At 44.2% G+C, this 12,372-nt stretch overlaps 1 protein-coding gene across 2 annotated transcripts; it reads right to left on the reverse strand.

The window, feature by feature from the left end:
• Positions 1-5,620: 5,620 nt before the first annotated feature.
• On the reverse strand, positions 5,621-11,547 carry CCNG1 (cyclin G1). 2 transcript variants are annotated; one of them, XM_056349502.1, is made up of 7 exons: positions 11,351-11,546; positions 10,399-10,662; positions 9,120-9,373; positions 8,454-8,532; positions 8,273-8,371; positions 7,836-8,030; positions 5,621-7,165 (listed from the first exon to the last, which is right to left on the reverse strand). In XM_056349502.1, the coding sequence occupies exons 2-6, from the start codon at positions 10,660-10,662 to the stop codon at positions 7,839-7,841; spliced, it is 888 nt and encodes a 295-aa protein (XP_056205477.1). In that variant the 5' UTR covers positions 11,351-11,546; the 3' UTR covers positions 5,621-7,165; positions 7,836-7,838. The 2 variants fall into 2 exon arrangements, with proteins under 2 accessions (XP_056205477.1, XP_056205478.1); XM_056349503.1 differs by lacking the exon at positions 5,621-7,165 and adding an exon at positions 7,232-7,755 and having other exon boundaries at positions 11,351-11,547.
• Between the last annotated feature and the right edge of the window lie 825 nt (positions 11,548-12,372).

The following is a 12,372-nucleotide window of genomic DNA, read 5'->3' on the forward strand; positions in this document are numbered from 1 at the left end:
CAAGCAGGCATTAATACTCCTGAAATAATCAGGTGTGCTCCTTCTACCCATGTCATCTTTACAGAATGTAAAGTCTGTATGCTGTCCTTGGGTTTAACTTGCCATACTATACAGAAGACAAAGGAAAGTAGCGTGGTATCAAACTCTGGTTTATGGCTATGAGGATTTGTGTCCTTTACCATGATCCTGGTATAGAAGGTGGATGGCGCAGTTAAAAAATGAACAAGACTGCTGCAAAAGTAACTGAAGACAGAAAGATGATAGAAAACAGTTAATGTTGTGTCAGAATGCTGAAGCACTGTCCAGTGAAATAGTATTTTTTGTTACAGGGGTTGGTTTACACAGGATGGTTTTGCTTGTAGCAGAGGTTTAGAATGGCATCTACACTTAGTGCGTGAACTTGATTTCACTAAATGCACTTCCAAAGCTAAACTTTATTCCCGTGTTTTCTGCTTTATGAAGCAGCATGAGAGTCATCCCACAGCTAAGCCCAAGGCTGACATCAAGGAAAGAGGACAGCTTTGAAGTACGTATTCAGGCATCACGACTCTGAATTGTTTAAAGAGGAAAGGTTTGATCTACTTGATTAGCTACTTCGGTCGCCTACTGTAAGGTAACAGACCTTCAGTTTTAGAATAATCTAGATGAAAATGAAAGGATATTTGATGCTGTGACTCTCCTTAATCAGTATCTACCAGGTTCTCAGTCTGTAACAGATGGTGGTTTGTGTTCCGTCTCACAGCAGTTCACTGGGATTGAATCCCTTGCTTCTTAGACAAATAGTGACAGGTATTTGACAGATGCATAGATTCGGGTATGTGATACAGTATCCAGAGCAACCCACTCTATAGGAGATAGTCCTGTCCATTGTGTGCTACTCTACTATGTAAATGACTGGAGGACAGTCTACTGGATTTTTTCATGTATCTGGTTCAATATCAGCTCAGAGTAGTGCCACAGAATTGCTCCTTTTCTGGAAAGGACCATAGCTGCTCTGAGTCAGTCAGGCACAGAAATGTATAGCTAACCTTGCACCTAGTCAAGCCAGGATGCTTGGATCAGTGCAAAAACTCAAATCTTGGCATTAGAAATGCCTGCCAGATTCTCTTAAGCAGGCATCATCCATCCATTGGTGTGAAATGAGTGGTTTAGGTTCGGTGGCTTGAAGTTTAACATTGTTTAACAGTGTTATGGTGGTGGGTTGGCCCTGGCTGGAGGCCAGGTGTCCACCAAAGCCACTCTTAGCACTCCCCTCCTCGACCAGACAGGGAAGAAAAAATGTAACAAAAGGCTCATGGATCGAAATAAAGGCAGGGAGATCACTCAGCAGTTACTATCATGGCCAAAACAGACTCGAGTTGGGAAATTAATTACCATTCAAATCAGCACAGGATAATAACATCCAAAAATCAAAGCTTAAAAACACCTTTTCCCCACAACCCTCCCTTCTTTCTGGGCTCAACTTCACTCTCAAATATCACCCCCTCCAAGCAGTGCAAGAGGACAGGGAATGGGCGTCATGGTCAGTTCATCACACACTCTCTGCTGATTCTTCCTCCTTGCATCCTTACCCTGCTCCAGCATGAAGTGCCTCCGATGGGAGACTCCATGAACTCCTCCAACGTGAATCCTTCCCATGGGTTGCAGTTCACACACTGCTCCAGCGTGGGTCCCCTGCGGGGTCACAAGCCCTGCCAGCAAGCCTGCTCCAGCGTGGGCTCCTCAGGGAGGATTGCATTATCCGAAATTACCTTTTGAATTTCAGTGGGTAAGGTGCCCTCTTCACCTTCTCTTATAATTGCTGTTACAGTAGATTGTACCCACACCTGAGAAACACGTATGCTACAGAACGGGCTGTAGTTACTGGGTCAATTAGCATAAATGAAAGAGGTGAGGGTCTCCACCCTGTGGGTTGAGCTTGTTAATGTGTGAACTGAATTTGGTTCATGCTGCCAGTGATTACTCCTGCAAGAAAGATAAGCAATCCTTGCATAGTTAACTCCATCTCCAGCGACGGTGTGTTGGTATTGTTCCCAGTATCATTTCTGGAAAGGGAAAACGGTATGTCTCAGTGGGTTTTTTTCCAGACAGGTTACCCCTTATTGGTTCAGCTTGTTTAACTGCTCAGACTAAAGACATAAGTCCCTTTTCTGACTCAAGAGTATTTCTGTTCTATCTCTTTAAATGTGGTTGAGCTGTGCAGTAAAGTTCTCTTCAGTCCATTGGAGGCAGTTTGGAGTAGGTTTACAATAAAAACCATGTTCTGCAAAACCCCATGCTGCTTTAATAGGGTTGTGGGGAGGCAGAGATCCCAAGGACTGATACAACTTTTAACTCCAATGTTAAGAGTTTTGACTGCTTCTTCATGTTCTGGATTCCATCTCCATAGCTTTCCTTCTAACAAAAGCAAATATAATGGGCAAGCAATGATTGAAAATCTAGGTACATGTTTTCTCTGATATCCTAGGGTACCCATAAGTTGTTGGAATTCTTTCCTGGATTGGAGTATCTGTAATTGTTGCTTTTTCCAAGGTGTTTGGAGGGATCAACATATTACCCACAGAGTACCCAAAAACTTCACCTCTCTGCTCAGTCCCTGACATTTTTCAGGTAGGATTTCAACTTCTGCTTCATTTAGTGCTTGCCTTAATGCTCTTGTTTCTCCTGCTTCTTCAGGAGATTCTCCTCTGATTAGAATATCATCTATATATTGGTATGGTTTTACCTTTTAAGGAAGTGGGGCTGTTTGTAACAGTTCAGTAAGCGCCATCGTGGGTGTTTATACCCCTGTGGGAGCCTGTTAAAGCTGTACTGTATACCTTCCCAAGTAAAAACAAATTTATCTTCTTATTGTAAGGGGGCCATAAATAATTTTTCTTTTACATCTATTGCTGCTATTCATAGGTGGTCAGCTGCTTGTAGTGTGGCTGTTAGGGCTGCAATATTAGGTACTGGAGTTGTTAGTGGGGCTGTATTGGCATTCACACACCAGTAATCAATTGTAAGGTTTTGGGGCTGGCCCAACTGGTGAATTATATGGGGAGTGGGTTCTGGAGATGATTTGTCATTTTTCTAAATCAGCAGTGACTTCACAAATTCCCTTTCGTACGTCAGCTGAAATTGGGTATTGCGATGCATTAGTGATCTTTGGGTGGGGGAGTGCAGGTGCTGGGCAGAGCACACGCGCTGTGGCCTCCTGGTGTCTGTTCCGGGGGACTGTCAGTATTTGAACCGAAGAACCATATGGTGCCATGTGGCAGGCACCAGGTTTGGCCGTTGGAAACATCAAAACCCCAAATGATTTCATCGTGATCTGTAACTGCAAAGCGGGAACAGCACACGTGCCTCTCACCTGCGAGCTACAGATGAACAAATAACACTCACTTCATTTACTGCAGTGACTTTAGCTCTTTGCCATCCAGGTCGCACACCCAGCTTCTCAGCATCGTTCTTAGTATTGAACTTCATGCTCCTGTAGCTATTAGAAATTTCATTAATTGTTGTTGAGAACTGACTGGAATCAAAATATATTCTGTTTTAACGATGAGTCTAGCCTTATATTCAGAGGAATCTGAGGGGAACAATGAGTTATCATTTCCCTCATCATAGTCATTAGGATCACCCCAAATATCACCATCCCAATGCTCTGGGGACAGTACCGATTTCTTAATTTGCATGCTGTTAGGCAGGTGTGGGGCCCACATGAGCACCATCTCAACCTTTTCTTCCAACTTTTGTATTTCTTCCTTTTCCTCCTCTAAATGTTTCTGAAGCTGCTTAGTTGCCAAAGGCAGTATTAATTCAGCTGCCTTTCTGCCCTCTATGTCTTCCTTTAGGTCCTGTTCCTTTTTATTGCCATTCTTCCTATACTGATAAGCAGCTTGTGGGCAGGTACCTAACATTTTACAAATAATTCCTCTTCCATCTTTTGTATTGCCTCTGGCTGCCTGTAACTGTTCTTCTACAGCTTTCCCATCATGCCAGTTATCATGAGCTCATTCTTCTGAGAATTTAGGACTTGGATTTATTCCATGTTTTTCTAAGTAATCAGCAACATCACTTGCCATCCTGCCGACCATGCCCATTTGTCCCGAAATGAGTGGATTAGGCTAGGTCGCTTAAAGAATCTCCATCAAAGGCATAAGCAAAATAGTTTTACTGTGAGCTTGTGGAAACGTGACTTCACAAAGTTTGATGGCAAGGTCTACTCTTATTACTTATTCCATGAATAGAACACATAAAGATAAATCAAATTAAAATTGAGTTAGAATTCAGCCAAAATTATTTACAGAGGGATCACAGATGTAGAAGGGTAAGGGAGATCCTCCCATTGAGTCACAAAGTTCAGAACAGACCCCCTTTGCTTTCTAAACTCTTAACAGAGCTTAGGTGCAGCTAGGTCCAATCTTAGTCTCAGACTTGGACAACGGTTTATATCTAAAGAATGTCTAAGGTTAATTCACAGTTTAAGATGGAATGTAAGATTTTAGCAGCACTTAATCTATGACTATTGTAACATTTATGAAGTGAATCGATAGGATTTATTTAAATTACAGAAGTGGTTTACTATGGATTCAAGATGGTAATACTTGTACTATACTTACGAGATACCTAAATCAATTCACACACACCACAAGCACTAGATGTATAGAGATACATGCACAAATGTACCTGTTAAAAGTTCCCCTCGAGTTCAGTGAAATACATCTAATGCCTTTGTGCTTCTCAACAGGCAAAGTGCTCAGCCTCGACGAGCCTGGTTATCAGCCCAGGCCCCGTCAGCAACTTTCAGTCCACCTAGTATCACAAACTTGGGAGTCTGTGAGCTCTGAGCAGCATCCCGCTCAGAGGGAGCTGGTCATAGCACGCTGCTGTTCAAGAGAGCTCAAAGGGTTTTACTTAGGACCACTGTTTATAAGATTATGAGATGATTGCCTTTAGTCATCTATAAATTTCCATCCTGGCCATAAGCAGAGTTGCTAATTTTTCAAGATTCCAGTAACAATGGTACTTTTCTACTCTGGCTACAATCCAAGTAAGGAATGTTCATGGGCTGTCAGTGAATAACCAGTTGTCCCAGCTCATTGCCTGCCTTGGCCAGCCAATAGGAGCTCCTGGCACAGTGTCATTCCCCACCTTAGCCACGCAAGAGTTGCTCCTATGGTCAAAGGGTGCTTAAACACCCAGCTCCTTACACAAACGCTAAGGCCAGATGGGGATGTCACGGAGTAGCCCAAAGGAGGGGGTGAAATGTACCACTGCATCCATGTATTCATTGTGATGTACAGAAACAGGTGATATGTACTATCAGGTACATCATGGAAGAGAGTTGATGACAAATTTGAACAGTCAAGGCTACTTAAAGTCAGTCTTTTCAATTTTGAGACTTTCATATCTCAAATAGTTTAATCATGGGCCAAGTTGAAATAATTAAATCAAGCACCTTGAGTTTTTCCTGTTGATTCACTAGCCTTTCCCCTGCAGCTTCAACCTCTTAAAAAAATTCTCCATGATCTCTTGCCTCCTGCATGGAAGTTTTCCACAAACTGTTCAGATGTAAGTCACGTTATGGGCTTCCCAGTAAGATGTTTTATAATAAACAGGGGAAAAAGTTCCTCCATTAAGCACAATTCAATCTTTAATTGAAAGGTACAGCTTAATATTGAGACATGACAGTTGCACACAGCATCTTCTCGACCTCTCTCAGCAGGCTGACCACACCTTTGTCCGAAGCACTTGTATGCTTTTCACAGGCCAGCACAACGGCAATAGCTCTGGCAGATGCAAAACCCAATTACACGTTATGTGGTGTAATCACTCCCATGAGTTCAGGAGGCGGCTCGTTTTGTCCAGTATAGAGCTTTGGTATAAAGTCTTCTGTGAAAGGTTTAATCGGTTTGAGATACACAAGGAATGGTTTACCCCTCAGCTAATTACCATAAAGGAGAAATAACTGGTTGGCCAACATCTAAGCCCATACTATATTCAGAACTATCTGATCTCTCCTTCTCCACCAAGTCGGTTCATATGGCAATTAATTAACAGCCTATCACTAACAGCCTCTGCTCCACAGTGACACAGAATTCAGGAGGCCATTAGCAACATTCCTCCAACACCCCTATTCATTTTACATACAATACATTCTTATTATTCACTTCATTGTTAGTACCAGGAGCATATGCCTCAAGTACTGATCGGTCTTCAGAAACAATCAGTTGTATTTTACAAAACTTGCCATCAAAGAGATCACAGTTGAGGCACTCTTCAGTGTTTCACAACTAGATTGCTCCTACACATAGGCCAAGATGGGGCATTAGCCCTGCTCCTACTGTGCCTATAAAAATGCACCCATTCAGCATCAGGATTTACCTCTTGCACAGTGAAACTTGAGAAAACCGATGTCAGATTTAGGGCAGGTGACCCAGTACTTTCCCTCAGCCTTCATTAGGTATCACAAAGGTTTTACACTTCAAGAAATAATTTTTAATCTCAGTAAACCACACCTCTTTGAAAACACTGAAGCTACTGCTGCTGTATTAGTGTCTACCTTTTATAAGGCAATGGAATACGGCTTCTCTTTTCTCCTGCTCTAGCTAATTGACATGTTCAGTGGATATCACACAGCCTAGTTTTATTTATTTTTAATGCTTCTACGGCAGAAGGCCAGTGCCCTGCCCAGCAGGAACAAGTGGACACATGATGGTGCCCAAACAGCATTTGCTATTGTCATCAGTACTGAGCAGGATTAGTCTTTAGTGAGAGAGACACTGCAGGACTATGCTACTGCACGTGTTTTCGTAGGGTCACGTAATCTTTGGAAAGTAAACCAGAGTTTTAAACTAAGTATGTAACTCAGCACCTGCAGTTACAGTAAACCAAGGTTAGACTACACAAGCTGCTCTACAAACTATAAGAAGTTAAAATTCCTTGTAACAGTATTGTGGCATTTCACTGAACAGTAAACAGTCTAACAATTAAGACTGAAAACTGACACTGAATATTGTTGTAATCATCATGAAAAGAACATTTGCTGGAAGGATTTTTATTACATATTCTTCCCAGGAGTTGAGTTCTTCATTAAGATGACATTTCAGACTTTGTTTCTCAGATTCATGTGTCTGTTGACAAGGTCACAGGATGGGTCTCTCCTCATTGTATTGTATTCCTGTACAGAAAAAACAACCAACCAACCAGTCAACTGAAAGGCTTTCCACACGAGCCAAACAAAGCATCAGACTTTAATATAGCAAGACAACAGCAAGACAGCTGTTTAGAAAATATGCAGCCTTAGGAATTAAAGTCTAGGAAACACAATTAGATCACAGTATCTACAGAGTAACAAAACCAGCAGTATGAAAAACAGAGTTACAGTTTTTAGAGTTTACTGACAGTTATGCAAGTAAAACTGTATAAAACAATCTTCCTTTGAAGTGGTTTAAGTCAAAGATTACAATAAACTCATTCGAATACGGAACTGTTTCCTCTTAGCGAATTCTTTTTAAGATAGGAGCACGCCAAGTTTTTTTCCTCTGCCTTTTTACCAGTTTTACTCCACATTTTAGTTTGAATGAGGTCCCAATGTCTGTAGAACACATTTCTGCTCCGACAGCACACCAGAGGATCAGTTCTGTCTCCAACATTCATATTTCAGGTTGCCACTTCTTTAGGTACAGCACTGGCTCAATCATGAGCATGACAACAGATCAGCCTCTATGATGGGCCTAACATTTACGTTAAATGTCTTCAACAGGTTACCTATACAGAATAAGAAACTTTGAGGTAGTTAACAGCTAATTGCTTCCACATTATCAGAAGTTTATTTTACAACGACTTACCTATTATGAGCTCGTCTCTGGAATTGTAGGAAGGTGTGTTATTCTGTAGTAGCTATGTTTAAGCTGCCGTGCTGTACGTCCAGACACAATCCATTTTAATTTCTGAACATTTGGTTTGGAACACTTGCTCGAAGAATATTCTGTAAGGCACTTCAACACCAGTTCCTTCCAGAAGGTCAGCTCTCTGTTATTTATCTACAGAGCAAGACAGAATCTCATATGTTAATAGGTCGTTAAATCCTTATTTCATACATGTACTTTCAGCTTCTTCACATAAAATAAAAAGCCAAGGATATCAAGCCAAATGGAAAAAAAAAACCCAAACCAAAAACAAAGCCATAAAAGAAACCAATATGCCAATGGATCTCCCCCTTCCCCACTGTGTAGGCCCTTGCATACATTTTTACCTCCTTCCCTGAAACTCTATCTACACATACCCTGGAATGCAACTGCAGAAATTCCAATGCCTCTGTCAACTCCGGCAGTTTTTGTTCTTCTATCTCTAGTGCCATAATAGACAGCGCCAAGACAGAAGGCTGGAGAGAAAGAAAATATTTTAAAACACTGCTTTGTTAAGCTTCAGCAGTCTCATTGCCTTCATGCTTTCAAGCAGTTTACCTTGGCTTTAGAAAACATGATTCTGCAGTGACATGCCTTAAGCTGGGTCTCAAGTCTCTCAAAATTAAGGTATTTTCTCCTATAATAAAAAACATGAGTGTATGTTAAAACAAAAATGCATGCTTGATCAAGATAGCACTACCCTGGCAACCCAAAGAGGTGGCAAGAATGTTTCTTATCTAAACAAAAGCCTCATTTGTTCCAGAAGTTCTAGGGTTACAGTCAAACAGGTGTTCAGTTTTGGCAGTCCTAATGCCAAAAATAAATCTTGTGGTCCATTGGGGAGAGTCACATTGTCAAAATAGGCTTATCAACAAGAAATTTCAGTACTTACCAGCTAAAGGAATTTTTTCTTAGCTAGATTTTGAAATCGTTGCAATGAGGCAATACTTAGTGCAGCATAAGCAGAGATTTATTATACCATCATTATTGAGCAAGTTTGGTTTTTGGATCAGAGCGTACTACTCTTCAGATCTACTTATGCAAACATTTAAAATTATCATAACGTTAAACCACAAAATATTTATGGTATTACCAATAAGGGAGAAGTTAATTTTTTTTTTATATATATAGAAAGGCCAATTACTCAAGTTAATTCCCCCGCTTACTTTTCTACACAGACTTCATCATAACCAGCCATAGCAAAATAGGTATTAGATATTTTACCTTTCACAGCTTAAATTCTCATGAATAAGTGAATGATATAGTTGTAGAAACTGGAAGGCTGTTGTAGCTTTGACTTTCCAACACAGCTTCTCCAATACGATTTTCTCCATTCTCATCATATCAGAAACGGTGAACCTATACTGGCTTATTCGAATTAAGTCAGTGGCCAAGGGAACATTTCTCTCTTCTTCCGATGCCTTCACAGCCAAGTAGAAGCAGCTGAGTCCAACACAGCCCAAGTGTTTAGGCTGTACCTAAAAAAAGTCCTTGTTACTTTCCAAGAGTAAGCACCAATGTATTTCAGGAAAAAATTATGGGGGGCAGGTGTGTGTGTTCTGTTTTTTGAAGATCAATTAAGTCCTTTATCTACTTAGATTCTTCTGTTTATTTAACTAGATGAGAAAACCATTACATCTAAAAAGCAAGAACGCAGAACTACATATTTTGAGTGAGGCAGAACAGTTTTCTTAACGAGGTTTTATAATAGCCTAATCAGAACCTTTAAGGACTTAGTGTTTTATACATTGGTTTACGACAAAAAAAAAATTTTTTTACTCTTTTATGTACATATATACACACAGACATATATGTGACATATATGTAACATATATATAACATATATATATAAAATGAGTGATTTTATTCCATAGCACTACATTCCCCACTTTTACTGCTTATTTTGGATTCAGAAGTCTTTCAAATCGTGATTTTCCTATCCACTCCATCTAGCTTTCTCATTTTTGTTTTAACACACAAGGAAAACAAGCTTTTGTTCTTGACCAAATAGTGCAGTGGTAATCCTGTCTTGTTAGACAACTAAAACCAACCCAGGTCAGCATGGCAGAATGGAATGCCAACTAAATGTTTTACCAGATTCTAAGTGATAAACAGCATCGAGCCTCTCGATATCCATGAGGCTTACAGGTAGGTTGAAATGCAATAAAGAAAGAAGTAATTTAAGGTCTTCTTGTACACATGTAACAGGCAAGACAACCTGTCTTGATCTAATCCATTAATATGGCCTGCATTTCTAAGCCTATCAGCATTCTTAACTTGAAACCAATGCCCTCTTCCTTCTTTTCTCCAGAGGTAACAGCTTTCTTAACAATACTACAAACCTGAACAGGGAAAGACATTTTTTAGGTCTTGTGCAATCAGAATCTGTGGAAGGAGCTTAACCTTTAGCCATCTAAACCCAACATGTTCTAACTTATAATAGCAACAAGGCTGCAGTGAGCAGAAGCTAATGACTGACAGCTTATACTTTAAAAAGCCTTACCTTCATTTTTGACAAGAATCTATCTAAGAAATTCACAGCCAGTGAAAACGTCTCTGTATGAAAGCCAAAGAACTGAGTTAAGCTGAGGAGATCTTTCACTTCAAAGTCTCGCAGCCTTGCAGTCATTCGGAGGCCATTATCATGAGCAGATTCAATTAGTCTCAGGCCAGAGGCCTTTGGCTGACATCTTAACTCTTGCTCCAGGAGGGCTGTGAGCTGGTAGAGCAGCTCCTGAGCTTCAGTAGTCACAAGTGTTTCAATCATCTGTAACAAGAAACAAATGTAACAGCTGAACGGAGCAGAGCTGACCAAGTTGCAGCTGTCTCTACCGCAGAGACAGAAACTTCCCTTTCTTTGTAGGTATGTGAAGGACTCGTTTCTAAGTTTTTTTACCAATTAGCAGCACATGTGGAACACTCCGAGGCACCAGGCACGCCACCCCCCCACCCCCCCGAGCCCCCCTCACACTGTCCCACGCCCCCCAGAGAAACCCTCACACCCGCCAAGGAGCCCCTCACACCGCCCCACACCCCCAGGGAGCTCCACACACCGCCCCGCACCCCGCGGAGACACCCCCCCCCACCGGCGGCCGGCCTGCGGCGGCGGTGCCCCGCAGACCCCAGCGCAGGCCGGCGGCAGGCTCGGGTGCGCGCAGCCACCCCCGGGCCCCCGCAGCAGCGCTTCTCCCCGCTCCCCTCCGAGGCCGGGCGGCCCCGCACCGCCCCCCCTCCCGGGCTGAAGCGGCGGGGCCGCGCACCGCGCACGCGCCCCTGCCCAGGACATGCCCGGGCCTGCCCGTCGCCGCCTCGGGGGGCTCCGCTGCCGGACCAGCGACCTGCCAACCACGCCGGCGGCACGGAGAGACCGCGGCCGCCCCACAGACGGGCCCGGCGCAGCGCAGAAAAGCCCAAACCCGCCGCCGCGCTGGTGGGACGCGGCCCTACGCCCTCACCTTGCTCCCGTCGCTCCGCTCTCTTCAGTGGTGGGGAGGACCCCGAGCCGGCGTGCCCCGCAGCGGCGCCACCAAGTCAGGGCGAGGCGCTGCCCGGCTCCCCGGGCGCCAGCGCCCACCGGCCGCACGCTCTCCCACCGCCGCCCCGCAGGCAGCCCGCCGCGCCCCCGCGCTCCCTTCCGCCCGGCCCGGGGGCGGGGCTCAGGGGCGATCGACTTCCAGACGGGCCAGTCACGGGGCGCGGATAGAGGGAAGGGGCGGGGTGCCCTCGCTAGGGGACAGGCCGAGCCGGCACAATAGCGGCCTCTGGCGGCGTGTGCCGTATGCTGAGGGCGGGCGTCGCTCCGTCCGTCGCGCTCAGGTTGCCGGGCGGGCTGGCGGGCGCAGGAGGCCGGTCCCTAGCCCCGGCGGGCGCCCGCGCTGCGGTAGCTTTCCGCTCCGAGTCTCAGGCCCGCAGCCTCTGTGTCCCTGTGGCAAAAGCCACAGTAAGGTCGGGGGCTGCGAGGGGCCTGGGTGCGGCCGCTGGTTGGAGAGCTGGCGGCCGGCCGGCCTACGCCCGGGCCCGTATGTAACCGTGTAACGTGTGTAACCGGCCGTTAGGTGCTCGTTTTCTTGGCGGGCGTTCGGTGTGTGAGGGGGGGCTCCCGCCTCCTCTAGGGCTGGAATCTTTTAGGTATAGATCAGTAAGGTTTTGGGTTTTTTTTTAACACTTTCTAGTCCCTCAGAGATATTTTCGTGTTTTCATGGGAGGTCAAGACTCAACAGAAGGACCAAATCAACCTCTTGCTTGCAACAGGCAGCAGTCGGCAAGCTTTGGGATTCGGGCGGCTGTTCACACGTATACCTGCCTCTGTCTCCCTTGTTTGTGTGGGTTCCCTTCAGGGAAACAACAAAAGTTACTTCAGCTCAGAAAGCGGACAGGAGTTATTCAGGGTTGTGATAAGGTGGATCTGTTGCTGGTGAAAGTTATTTCTAGTTTCTTGCAGAAATCAGGTCAGGTTAGTGTATAAACTTCTTTTGTT

The sequence above is a fragment of the Falco biarmicus genome, chromosome 8 (genome assembly GCF_023638135.1).
Source record: "Falco biarmicus isolate bFalBia1 chromosome 8, bFalBia1.pri, whole genome shotgun sequence".
Lineage (NCBI taxonomy): Eukaryota > Metazoa > Chordata > Aves > Falconiformes > Falconidae > Falco > Falco biarmicus.

What these genes read in the sequence shown, in the direction of transcription:
- CCNG1 (XM_056349502.1), bottom strand. Translation starts at nt 10,662, where the DNA reads ATGATTGAAACACTTGTGACTACTGAAGCTCAGGAGCTGCTCTACCAG. An exon ending in GAGAATTTAAGCTGTGAAAG is followed by an intron (nt 8,533 to 9,119) that starts GTAAAATATCTA and finishes TTTTTATTATAG; the next exon opens with GAGAAAATACCTTAATTTTG. An exon ending in TTCTGCAGTTGCATTCCAGG is followed by an intron (nt 8,031 to 8,272) that starts GTATGTGTAGAT and finishes CTTGCTCTGTAG; the next exon opens with ATAAATAACAGAGAGCTGAC.